The 13,541-nt window shown below is 36.4% G+C and overlaps 3 protein-coding genes across 5 annotated transcripts in view; 1 reads left to right on the plus strand and 2 right to left on the minus strand.

Moving 5' to 3' along the window:
- The first annotated feature begins 1,702 nt into the window (after positions 1 to 1,702).
- LOC116303398 (microtubule-associated serine/threonine-protein kinase 2) overlaps positions 1,703 to 13,541 on the plus strand; it is a 44,903-nt gene continuing 33,064 nt past the window's right edge. For 2 of the 3 annotated variants that reach the window (XM_031712917.2, XM_031712918.2), the window contains exons 1-2: positions 1,703 to 2,321; positions 6,681 to 6,920. In XM_031712917.2, coding sequence (XP_031568777.2) covers positions 2,043 to 2,321; positions 6,681 to 6,920 — 519 coding nt within the window. In that variant the 5' untranslated portion in view covers positions 1,703 to 2,042. The remainder of the gene's footprint in view (positions 2,322 to 6,680; positions 6,921 to 13,541) is intronic. The other variant, XM_031712919.2, reaches the window with a different exon arrangement.
- Positions 8,099 to 11,223, minus strand: LOC148911004 (uncharacterized). The gene is made up of 2 exons (XM_089030189.1): positions 10,643 to 11,223; positions 8,099 to 10,507 (listed from the first exon to the last, which is right to left on the minus strand). The coding sequence occupies exons 1-2, from the start codon at positions 11,204 to 11,206 to the stop codon at positions 8,483 to 8,485; spliced, it is 2,589 nt and encodes an 862-aa protein (XP_088886315.1). The 5' UTR covers positions 11,207 to 11,223; the 3' UTR covers positions 8,099 to 8,482.
- LOC148911005 (uncharacterized) lies at positions 11,346 to 12,756 on the minus strand. The gene is made up of 4 exons (XM_089030583.1): positions 12,263 to 12,756; positions 12,016 to 12,152; positions 11,519 to 11,623; positions 11,346 to 11,462 (listed from the first exon to the last, which is right to left on the minus strand). The coding sequence occupies exons 1-4, from the start codon at positions 12,675 to 12,677 to the stop codon at positions 11,346 to 11,348; spliced, it is 774 nt and encodes a 257-aa protein (XP_088886709.1). The 5' UTR covers positions 12,678 to 12,756.

A 13,541-nucleotide genomic window follows, 5' to 3' on the forward strand; every position in this document is an offset into this window, starting at 1 on the left:
GCAAATCGATCTATGGTGCTCGCTAGCTTAACTAGTAGAGAACAGCAGATTATAACAAGGGCGGCTCCAACCAAAAGTTTAGGGGGGAGGGGGGGAGCTTCAGTCCCCTTTTGCCCCCCTCCCCCCACCCCCACCCCTGGATCCGCCCTTGTAAGTCGTTAACAAATAAGGAATAGCAGCGGTCCAAGGATGAACCCTTGTGGCACTCCTGATGTTACTGGAAGTTCATGCCAAGTAAAAACCAAGGATGGTAGTTCGCTGTTTTCGGCCAGTTAGCCGTATGATCGGCCACCAGTCGTGTAAGCTGTCACTTATGTTACCGCCGGTAAAGATTCGTAACCTGTTTAAAAGCAAAGGGGTGTGGTCAACTTTGTCGAACGCCTTACTCATGTCTAAATAAATCATATCCCTTTGCTTGCCATTGTCCAGTTGTGAGCCGATGTATAATCCAACACGGTTGTTAATTGGCTGACGCGCGACCTGCCAGGTATGAATCCATGCTGGACACGGTTGATAAGTTGGTATTATTTCTAAATTGACACAGTTTTCTTCTTTGTTATTCACAAGGCTTTATTTTTGATATAACCCTCATTATGAATGCGAGGTCAATATATAGTTTATTAACCCGGTTAATAACTATATATAGACCGTTCGCATTTATAATGAGCAACATTTGATAGAAAACCTTCTCAATTGATAAATAAAATACTTAATTACCTCGAACGTCGGTAATAAGCCTATACATCCTGCGGCCCTCGGGATGTATATGGCTTATTGCCTCCGTTCGAGGTAATTAACTCTTACTAAGTGGTCTTAAGTTTTCAGGCCTGCCAAGACGCATCGCTCGAGAACTTTGAGGAGAATTGGGAGCAAGGGAATAGATCGGTAATCTTCTACCAGCTGTTTTTTCACGGGAACTACATTTTCTAGCTTCCAGTCCTCGGTTAACATTCCTTTTGGAGCGATCTGCTCTGATTTTGCATCATTCCGCCAACCATACTCTAGGGGACCCGGGGTTACATGGGGACACCATCAGTGGTTCCCCAAAGAATGTACTGGGGGGGGGGGGGGTAAAATGACGGGGGGGGGGGGGGGGGGGGGTCCGACTGAGCTTCATATTGCAACCCAAAAAAAATACTCAAACCTGAAATTTTACACCCCAAAAAATATATTCATCCAATTTCGCACCCATGAATACAAGTTAAATACCTCAAAACTGATTTATTGAAATCGCCACAGGCCCTTCTAATGCATGATTTTGCATAAAACGAAAAATACTTAATTATTATCAGTATGTTCCTTTATGGAACTCACGCCTTGCTGAAAAAATTTTCAAACGAATAATTTTCTGACACAGGGATAAAAACAAAAATTGAATTTGGAGATGTGACAACCCAAAAAGATACGTCGGAACTCCCTATGTTACCCCCTCGAGTACACCCCCTGGGAGAGGTTCGGTCTGATGACCTCAACTCAGAAGAAGAAAGATCCCTAACCCATATTTCATTATTCCAAACAAAGTAAGAACAAAGTTTCTGGAAATATGTCGATATTGTATGAAAATTATATTGAAATATGATAAAAAATTGATGGTCGTGCAACCTCGGTCGTGATAATTTTTTTTTGGAAATAAAGTTGGCACGAGGCATAGCCCAGTGAATGTATGCGCGGACATGCGGCGATCCATATCTATCTTGCACGCTGAACGGAAAACACGCAAGATATGTTCGTATAAAAATATCTGTTCTCCCCCCCAAAAAAATGATTTAACATCACCAAAACCGGAAAAGGTTAGACTACAATACATCCTCTATAGTGTGGCGAAGACGATTAAGGAGTTTGATGTAAAAGATACTCCCAAAATCGCCAAAATGTAATGATTACTTTGATGTAAGGATGTTGAAGAAATATCAACCTGGTCTCTGGAATTTGTCTTTGGAAAAGTCAAGTTTAGGAGACCAGAATAGCTTAATATGGCTCGAAGTTGTACACGAAAAGATGGATAGATACACTGTAGTCTAGAGGGAAAGCTGTCGTTAAGTATGGAGAACTGTGGTGAACGAAGAGAGAAGGACAATGAAAGAGAAGGCAGCTCATCGTTCATCGAAGAAAGAGAGGCTCTTCGTTCTTATCTCGAAAAAGAATCTCTTAGCCATTTGGATAAAATTTTTCCTCCTTATATTTCATTGGATTTTTTAAAAAGCCTTACTGAGGACGACTTGGAACATGATTTTCGTGTCAAAGACGCTAAGCAAAGACTTGAACTCATGCAAGCAGTCGTGAAACTACGAGACGAAGACTCTGACAACGACGAGCATGAGGTTGGTTTGTTCGATATTTGTTATTCTTGTAAACTTAATATTATCAAACTTATCTCTTAATGATCTGCCATAAGCATTACTCCAAGTCTTATTCTATTTATTTTGGCTTCAAAATATTCTAATTTTGAATTCGGTTTTTTTTCCGGAAGAAATTTTCGGAAGTGCAAAAGGTTGTTTTCGTGAGACATGGGTTGGTGAGTGATATTTTCTCGATTTTTGCTTTGCTTTAATTTCTGTTTCGCCATTGATGAATTATACAATTTTAAATATTAGTAATAGATATATTTTCAATTTCTAAGGTTGTTTAGAGTATACTAAACACTCCGAGAAGTCTTTATTATTTTCCAAAACACGGTACTGCTTGATTTATTAAAGACTTGATATAACAAAATAGCTCTCCATGATCACACAACTGTGAAAAATAATTTTCAAAACAAAATGACTCTTTTTTGTTTAATATCTTTATTTTGGCTGTGAATGAGCGCAATTTGCATTTCTTTTCAATTTCTCCGGATATAAACTCATCACTGTGTGCTGTGTACATCCTAGTATGTAGGCCTTTGTACATCTATGCGAAATCTATGCTAGAAACACCAATATTTGACAAAATATATAGGGCATGCATTACACATAAATTTAATTCCAAATCTCCTCTCATATTTTCTCAATGTAATATAAATTCAATACATGTAAAAGCTTGGATAGTATATCATCGAATATCAAGAAAAGCTTGTGAAATCATATTTCCTAGGAAGTGTCAATATCGTCAATAATAAGATCCATGATTGACATATTATTAGCTTATTGTAGATCGTAAAGTTTCAGTTTATGACCAGACGATTCGTTATTCATTCCATCAACCGGTAGTCGGCATGAAAGGCTCTCAGCAGTAAACAGCCTTAAAAGGCATGTGAAATGAAATTGATCCTAATGTCTACTTCACTTCACCATACATTTATATGCATTTGAACGTATATATAAACCCTAGTCTGAACTAAATAACAGAGTTTATGTAATATGTCGCCCAACGGTATCTAGAGCGTGCTGTCAGATATAGGTAAGTAGAGTTATTTGTCTCCCATACAGTATACCAGCATTATCCTTTCTCGTCAACAAGAAAGGTATTGTATTTTAACCAACAGGACACCTTAGCAATGAAAATTCAAATTGCTCAGAAAAATGATATCTTTTAAAATTAGAATAATGGTTTCTTTGTATAAGAGGAGAAAACATGAGCTAATTAAGTAAGATCGTAAATTCACATTCAAAGTGTATTCGATTGAAGAGACATGATGTAAATCATATATTTACTAGATATATTTTAGGGATTCGTGGTTAGTTTTTAATCTAGTAAAACGGTTTGATTCTTTGTGCTTGGGTCACACCCACAAAACGAAGAGATTGATACAGTTTACTTTTTCACGAAAAACAACAACCATATAGCAAATATCTTGACCCAAAAGATTATGCCTCAAAAGGCTAATTTTTTCATATTACTTTTTTTGATTTTATAAATAAAACAATACAAATCTCATTGAATTTTGACCTGATAAAATATTGAAAATGATAGAGAGTAGTAAAATCACAGACATGATGGCTTCATAAAAATATGAACCCGTCGGCCAGTCGTACCAGTGATAAAAATACGATACTCTTGTCATGCAAATCAGGCTTTCATGCCCTCGGTACTTCAAGCCAAATTTATCTCAAAAATTTTATTTGAAACGAATTCTAGGTTTTTAAATCTCAAATTCAGTTATGTTTGTGGCTAAGATCATTGACAGATAACATAGACCTTCAAGTTCATATAATGATTGGAGCAGATGACCTGGCCACAAGGCCAACATGCAAAAAAAAAGGGATTTAACAGTCACATTGTTGCTTGAATTTCAGCAAAATTCATATCACTTACTGTATATTATTATTGATGCTAAAATGATTCAATATATGTACATTAAAAAATGATCATTCATTTACATATCTCTTTTTCTCTACATAGTTTATTTTCTTTATTTTACAGCTAAATAACTAACCATCATTATACTGAACTCATATTGAAAAAAAAATACAAATTATAAAAAGACTTTAAAATCAATTAAGGGGATTAAGACTTTGACTCTTTAATTCTCAAAGGATAAAAGTTGCTCTCATGCATATACCAGTTTAATTTATCATATTTTATAATTTAATATTAGTACTCTTCCACTTTAGATTCCAATTTTTTAATGATCAATATATGAAATTAGTTATTTGATAATAATAATAATAACTATCTTTTATTTAGCATCAATTCCGTTCAATAGCGCAGCGCACTGATTCTAAAAATAGCTTAAAGATTCGGACAAACATTGCACTCTGTTTAACTGCTATGAGGATTATATGAACCGATTTTATTATTTTTAATTAAAGTTACAATAATAACCCATGTCAACTAAGATCAACTGCAATTGGCTGTGAAAATTATCTGCTGAAAGTAAACTTGTAAGTTTGTTTGTCTGAATTTTGCCTTAGTCTTCGTTTTTATGACGTCGCGACTGTGCTGCGCTATTCAACAATGCTTTATTTTGTTTTATTTCCCACTTCTTCATGGGTAATTTACTGCTTTTACAATGACACATGTAATGAGTAAATAATCTAGAGTAATATTTTTTGATATAAACCTGTAGCATGGGGTACAACAGAAAACCAATTGAATATAAAGGACCGTTTTTGACCATTCCCTACCGTACATAATGAGATAACAGATGAAAGACATGGTGCTCATATATATAACAAAAAAGACCAATGAGAACATCTCTTGATAAAATAATTAGTAACAGGGTGGCTATGGTGACTGTGAACAACAGCAAATTACAGTAATGAATAAAAAAAATAATAAATGGGATTTAACAGTGGCATTTCTACAGAGTAGCTATTTATCCACTGTAATTCCAATTGGAATTTAGGAGTTGATTTTTGCAGAGGGAGGAAAGCCGGAGAACCTGGAAAACCCTAGAAGCACAGGAGAGAACCAACAAACAACTCTACTCGTGAACATACAACACTAGTTCTTCTAGAGTTCTTAATCTTGAGCACAAGGCTGTTTGATTGTGGACCGCTCTTAAACCCTTTTCCATTCTGTTATTGGTCACAATCTTAGAGGAGAATTTTGAATGAAGATTATTCTCTTAAGGGGATTGGCCTCTGTCTTGATAAAGGAAATCTCTGCTCAAACTTAAGAGGTCTATTTATCAGCGCCTAAGACAAGTACAAATTTATGTAGAATATCAGGAAATAGAACATCCATAAGTATAACCATAAGTGTCTGAAAAATCCATGTCATTCATTGTTTGTTTAGACTGCACGTATCATACACCTATTTCAAAAAACGTTGTCGCCACCAAAGGCAATAGACCATAAGTCATTCTGAGACTAACATTGAATCAGTTTCAACACTCAGATCCATGTTTTTTTTACGAGAATAAGAAGCATAAACTAAAGTTATTCCAGCTACATGCATTCTTGGACCTGGAATGACCTATCTCCTATCGCTTTTCGCCTATTGCCTATTGCCTTTGGCAAAGACAATGTTTTTAGGAAATAGATGTAAAGTTGTATATCTGTAGAGATCTATATATCCTCTACAATACATGTACATGTATGTATACAGCTGTATATTTGGTTTATAACTTCATGTTGCCTATTGTTTTTGGCAAAGACAATGTTTTTTGAAATAGATGTAAAGTTGTATATCTATAGAGATCTATATATCCTCTACAGTGCATGTACATGTATGTATACACCTGTATATTTGATTTATAACTTCATGTTGCTTATTGCCTTTGGCAAAGGCAATGTTTTTTGAAATAGATGTAAAGTTGTATATCTATAGAGATCTATATATCCTCTACAATACATGTACATGTATGTATACACCTGTATATTTGATTTATAACTTCATGTTGCTTATTGCCTTTGGCAAAGGCAATGTTTTTTGAAATAGATGTAAAGTTGTATATCTATAGAGATCTATATATCATCTACGTTGCATGTACAGCTGTATATTTGATTTATAACTTCATGTCACTACTAATGATTTATAAGCCAAGTCCTCCCATTCATTTTATTCATTCTTTTATTCACTTTGTTTCTCTGTGACGACAAGTTTTTATTATCAAAGTACTGTAGTATTTTTCAAATGGAGTTTAATTTAATTATGATTGCATGATTAAATAAGTTATCTTATATTGGTGTTTTTATTTTCATACTTTCAGTGCTTTAACAGTTCAGATTGTTCAATAAATTTGCATGCCATGTGTACCGTAGTGTACTTACTAATTCTTTGAACTAACTCTTTGCTAATACTCTCCCCTACCCTAGTCTGACTTGGAGCTTGGACTTCAATCCAGTGCTGGCTCTCAATCTGATGTTTTTGTCTCTTCTACACTACCAAAGAACTTCAGGTTCAATCGTAACCGCCTGTCAGATGATTTTGGTGGGCGTTGCCGCCTGGATGGTCTGGGATACCAAGCATCACGATATGAAGAGACTTCCAATTTAGTACGGATGAGGGCAAATCCTTCGCTTGGCAACTCGGAACCTAACTTATCTGGAAGCTGTGTAAGTACCCTCTATTTTTTGTAATATCTTTTACTTTTTGTGTGACAGCTAACATGCTTATCTTATAAGCAGCTCCAGAAAGCTCATGTTTTTGGGAAAAAGTTGTTTGAAATACATGTAAATTATTATTGAGAGCATTTTGTACATGTACATACAGTATCACTTGTTTCTTCAACCTTAAACAATTTTAATTACCATGTTTTTGAGTCCGTGGCTCAGGATAAAATAAAGCAATCAACAAAAACGTTACAAAAAACCTGCACACTCATAGCATAAACAACTAACCTACCTCAAGTCGCATTTATGACAACAAAAAATAAACGATTGGGTATTGATTAGCGTGATTTCATCAAGTCTTGGTGCATGTGGGAGGTTGTTAAGAGGGGATGTCAGCAAAAATCGAACATTTTGTGGCAACGGTCGAAAAATCGATTTCGCTCATATTCTAACCTTAGGTAGGCCTTATTCTAACTAGAACCACTATGTAGTTTGTTTTTAAAAATATCGCTTATTTTACGAGAAAAACGAGGAAATTGATTTTTGCGGATTTCAGCCTTTTGACGGCGGAAAGAAATCGACTACTTCAGAGCCTTCGCGTCGCAAAGAAAAGTAATTCAGACATATAAAACCATTATAATCTTATCAATTGGTATCTAAACTTGTTTTAGGAAAATGTTCAGCTATCTCAGTTTCCTTTTTCAAGACGAAAAAAAATTTTTTTTGACCCATACATTTTACAATACCAAGAGTATAGAAAGTTTAAAAAAATATTTTGGTATGTGCTATATAAAATAATGGGCTAAAATTTGGGCTAGTTAAAGTTAAGATGCTATATAATCTCATTCCACTGAAATTTGGTTGGGTAAATTATTTATCGCGTAAATAAAAAGCTTGAAATTCTTAAAAAATTCAGCGATTTCTCTGTCGGCAAAGATCAGTCGATTTCAATAGTTCTGCACAAACAACGCAATAAATCCGAGTTTGTTCGTTTTTCGAGCAATAATCTAAAGCAAAAATACTTTAAAAGGCCTAAGTTATTATTTTTAAGATAACGAAGAATCTTTTGAGGCTCAGATTCAAACACGCTTTGCTATTCGCGACTGAGAAGTGGACTGAGTATTGTAAGCAAACTTGAATAACTAACAAAGTGTCTAACGATTACAGTAGGGATTGCTCACCATATTTTCGGATTACTTCAGACTATTCTGCTTTAACCGTTGAATATTATTTATAGTTAGGTGAAGAATAAGTAGTCGTTCTATTTTTCTTGCTCCTACCATGATAAATTGGGAAAGGAAGGTAATCTGAGATGTAAACATGTAATCCACAATGCATGCCGCTTAAAACAATACACGTCACCAGTGACACCAAACTGACAGTGACATCTTATTATAAGATATCGTCGTGTGTTTCATATTTTTGAGATGAATTTCCTAGGTAACTGAGGATAAACTAACAAACTTTACCTTCAAGAGAGACAGACTGTCTGACACTTCAAACGTGCTAATTAGCGAACGTTTCAAAATAAACGTGGAAATCGCTGTATTTTCCATAAGAGATGTTCAGGTTCTCGCACTGCAAATACAGGTGTTGACTAATTCTTGCAGGAGATGTAAGTATGGCTTCTTGCGTCTTGTCTTAATGTGAGACGTCTCAAGCTCGAAGGAGGCACAGATTTCCTGAAGCATTTGGATTGAAAAAGATGATAGCTTGGATTTGGATGCCATTTCGCAGATATTGTAATGATCAAACATGATTGGATGTTGTGCAGAAACCAGTTCCATTACTTCATTCATTACATGAAACGATTCTTTTTCTTTGTTTTCCTCATTTTTCTTCATTTCATCGTTGTCTTCGTCATCAGCTGAGCCTAGCTTCTTTTTTCTTGCCAAACGCGAGAAAAAGCCTGCAATTTGTTGCGACGTAAGATATTCATTCTTATTGAACATACTTGAGCCATCTTTGTTTTTGGCCCTTCTCATGGTCTGGGCCACAGCTGCAGGATTGGCCTTCCTTCCAGTTGATTCTCCGTTTTCAAAAATATCGGTTAGATAGTTTTTCTGTGCTTCATTAAATCTTCTTCGTTTTGCTGCTGATTTTAGTGCCCATCCTTTAGGAAGCACTTGATCATGATCTAGATTGACGGTAGTGTCCCCATCTATCTGAGGAACGTCAGTAGCACCATGCTCTAGCTTTGTAGCGTACATAATCATAGCTCTGTCATACAGAGTTTCATGCTCAAGAACATATTTGTGGCTTCCATAATCAATATGCTTTTCGAGAGAAGAATATCTCTGAAAAGACATAATACAGCCTTCTTCGGGGCAAAAGAATAACGCATTTTCGTCATCTCGACCAATTTTCGCGCCCTCACTATCTTCGTCTTGGTTATCTTCTGTTAAGTTGACATCATCATCATTATCATCATCGTCATCATCATCATCATCATTATCCTTAACTTTTTTTACCTTCTGCAGTGACTCAGCTTTAAGAGCGGGTTTTTTTGTCGGCATTTTTCTTGCTTTGATGGAAAGAAAGGTAACCTTTGATACTTCATAATCTGGAATCTTGTTGAGCTTTGGCAATTTGTTGGGCAGATTAAAGCTACTCCAAGGCATAAATTTGCCAGCACCAATTTCATAAGCCCTCCAAACTGTAATTCCTTCATTGCTGTAAGCGATGTTGTTAATAAAGCTCACACCTTCCCATTTTTCTGATAAGTCTGGAGAAGCTTGAGCGCCGCACAGTGTTACTCTTACCCCAGGGATTCCTCCAAATGACTCCATAGCACACTTCATTTGTTGAGCAGTATCTATATCATGTCCTGAGTTTAAATACTTCTTCATATGATTCTTGATAGTTGCAGCCTTTCTATCGCATGCGCCTTTGCCGCCCTGCGGGTCTGAGAAATCAATGCGCACTAGATTAAAGTCATTTTGTGATGCAACCTGATAAATGCCAAGGATTGTCGATGCAGAATGATAACATCCGGCATTATCTTGTCTGAGGTAAAGAGAGGTAATGTCAGAAGTGATGCTCTTAAGTTGCTGTAGAACGTCGTCAAAAATAGCCAGAACAGCAGGACTGTCCTGAATGCAGCTTTCAAATATATGTACAAACGTCAACATTTTCATTTCTCCTTCATCTGTTTTGGTCATGGCAACAGTTATGTGCCAGGGGATCCCGCGCTTACCAAACCAGTCTTGCTGGCTTTCTCGGAACTTTCTTGGCAAAAACTTCATTGCCCAGTCGGAAACTAAAAGCACTGCCTCCTTTCTTAAATCTTTAATAATTTCTTGCCTTGCTTGATCTTGATTAATTGATCGTAAAAGATGGGACTTCCAGGCCTCGATGTTCTGCGCGGACTGGGAGATCAAGAACTCCATTTCTCCTTTATCTTCCAAGGTGCATCTAGTGCTTTCTACTACGCATTTTATTTCTTTCAGAGTTACAGGAAATAAGTTACATCTATCGCATTTCAGGTCATGCTCGTGGTCACAGTCAACCATGTGGTCATCTTCACTTGGATAACTTAGGGCGTGCGTTCTGCAATGATCTGCAACTTTTGAGCTTTTGGTAACGTGAACCTTCAACAAAACATTATAACGATATTATGCATGTATTTCATGATGCTCATTGGTTTGGAGCTTGGGATTTTACTGCAGCGTGCGCTTTCAATAATGAATTGTTGCAGAATAACTGAAAGTGAACATTTAGTTTACCTTATAGTCGCCTTTGAAGTAACGCTTTGCTAGTTTGAGATTCTGCTTTATTTCCTTCGCCCAAGTAAGCCCATTCCCGTAAGTGTCTCCAAGCTTTTCAACCAACTCTTCAAGATCATCAAAGGCTTTTGCTCCAAGTGCTGAAAAGTTGTCTAAGCCCTGTAAAGATTTGCGTATTGAAGCTGAACATACGCTGAGAACTCTGCATAACGAACTACGACTCATTGGTTTGAAACCTGTCTCTTGACAATAGCTTTGGTACTGACAAATAATTTGCTCAGGTATCAAAGATCGTATAACATTTGGGATCCTGATTTCTGTTTGTGACGATAACTTAAGCGTTTTCTCGCCAAATGGCAAATCTTGTACAATATGTGAGCTGGTAATGAATATAATGAAGTGCTCAAGCTTTTCTGGTTGAACGTACATTCGCGTGTTCTTAGTGGAAGGTAAAACTGCCCCTCTGCCGTGGAGTAAAAGGTGGTGTCTTGCAAGATTGAAGCGATATCTTGTCAAACTAGGTATCCACCTGCGAAGCTCTTTAAAACTCAATTTGTCCGCCATGATGGATAATATCTGTCTGCGGGTGCTCCAACAACTGCTGTTATTGTAGCATTCAGATAAAGCCTCCATAAGGGAGTTATCAACACTACATTTATTAGACTTCGTTTCTTTCAATGCAGAAAATAGCATTTCAGAATCTTCAGGAGCAATCTCCTTCAGGCATGCATCTACAACCTGTTGCGTTTTCCGGATATGAAAACGCTTTGTGCGCTCTGATGTTTGTTCCCATGGCAACGAAAGAGAATGACGAATAGGGCTAATGTCCCGTGAACAAAGGAAGGCATTCAATTTTTCTTTTGGGGAAGGAACAACCTCCATTTCTTCCACAGTGACGGATAAGTAAGAAGATTCGCTTGGTTGATACAGACTTGTAGGCGTGGAGAACTTTGGATTAAACGTCACCTCCTCCTTTTCGTCCTAAAATTATTTAACAGAAAAAATAATTTTAAAAAATATAAGAAAATGAACGCACTTCTAATTCTGATTTCATTTATCGGTAGAATACGTAAATTCCCGACCCACAAAAACATGTAAAATACGCATTAACGTTTTGTTGATTTTCAGAGTTTCCCACTTCCTCTCCCTTCCCTTCCCACTCCCCTTCCCATTTCCCGCTCCACACTTTTTCATATTATACCAATCCGCCGCCACTCGCGCCGCCTTTACTAATTTAATCTGATTACCAAACCGACTAACAAATAAACAAATATAAAATAACCAAGGGTTTTGAAAACAGCACTAACGCACAAAAATAATTTATTTTAGTAATAAAAGCATTCCTTCAGTTTTCAAGGAGAAAAGATATTTACCAGCGACAAATTACTTATTTGCTCAACAATCCTCTGTTCATCCAGTTCCTGTTTTTGGGAGGCGCTGGTGGTGACCGGAGTCTGTGGATCGGAGTCTTCGAGTTGTTTAAGAGTTTTTCTGCAATTTATGCACATTCCTACAAGTAAATGAAAGAAACATTTTTATTACTATAAAAGTATTTCATAGAAAGAAAAAATGCGCAAATCAAACCTCGAGGATCATTAGGAATGCAAACTTGTTACTGACCTGAACCTACTTGTAGGAATACGCCAGTCTTATTTAATATCATAGACGAATCGGATTTTCCTATTCCTCTTTCAAATCTCGGCCATTTTCCTTTGGTCTTTTGATGCTTAGATATTTCAACAGGTACTCTGCACCTTGTATTGCAACCTCTTGTCCATCCCAATCCTAATTTTGAACGATGGAATGGACATATTGACCACGTATCAACATCATTTGGACAAACAAATATGGCTGCCCGACTCAAGATCAAGTCAACTTCATTTTCGGGGCCAGAGAACGCAAAGGCGGTCTTGTGGTCGAAAATCTCCTTTCTGCAGGCCAATAAAGGGATTATGGTAGTATCTCGTTTCCTGTCCTTTGGATCGAACCCACAGCTTCCTCCAACCAAAGATTTAAAAGAGCAACTAGCTTCCATTTTATGTTTACAAGCACCTTAAGCAACAACACCAACTCGCATCTGAATTTTTCTTATTGTATTTCTATTCTATCTAGCAGTGGAAAACAACATGCATAACTAGAATCAGATGTCACTGTCAGTTTGGTGTCACTGGTGACGTGTATTGTTTTAAGCGGCATGCATTGTGGATTACATGTTTACATCTCAGATTACCGTCCTTTCCCAATTTATCATGGTAGGAGCAAGAAAAATAGAACGACTACTTATTCTTCACCTAACTATAAATAATATTCAACGGTTAAAGCAGAATAGTCTGAAGTAATCCGAAAATATGGTGAGCAATCCCTACTGTAATCGTTAGACACTTTGTTAGTTATTCAAGTTTGCTTACAATACTCAGTCCACTTCTCAGTCGCGAATAGCAAAGCGTGTTTGAATCTGAGCCTCAAAAGATTCTTCGTTATCTTAAAAATAATAACTTAGGCCTTTTAAAGTATTTTTGCTTTAGATTATTGCTCGAAAAACGAACAAACTCGGATTTATTGCGTTGTTTGTGCAGAACTATTGAAATCGACTGATCTTTGCCGACAGAGAAATCGCTGAATTTTTTAAGAATTTCAAGCTTTTTATTTACGCGATAAATAATTTACCCAACCAAATTTCAGTGGAATGAGATTATATAGCATCTTAACTTTAACTAGCCCAAATTTTAGCCCATTATTTTATATAGCACATACCAAAATATTTTTTTAAACTTTCTATACTCTTGGTATTGTAAAATGTATGGGTCAAAAAAAATTTTTTTTCGTCTTGAAAAAGGAAACTGAGATAGCTGAACATTTTCCTAAAACAAGTTTAGATACCAATTGATAAGATTATAAT

Source organism: Actinia tenebrosa, unplaced genomic scaffold, assembly GCF_029948245.1.
Source record: "Actinia tenebrosa isolate PJP-AT-01 unplaced genomic scaffold, QUT_ActTen_1.0 PGA_scaffold15__27_contigs__length_11533743, whole genome shotgun sequence".
In the NCBI taxonomy this organism is placed as follows: Eukaryota; Metazoa; Cnidaria; class Anthozoa; order Actiniaria; family Actiniidae; genus Actinia; species Actinia tenebrosa.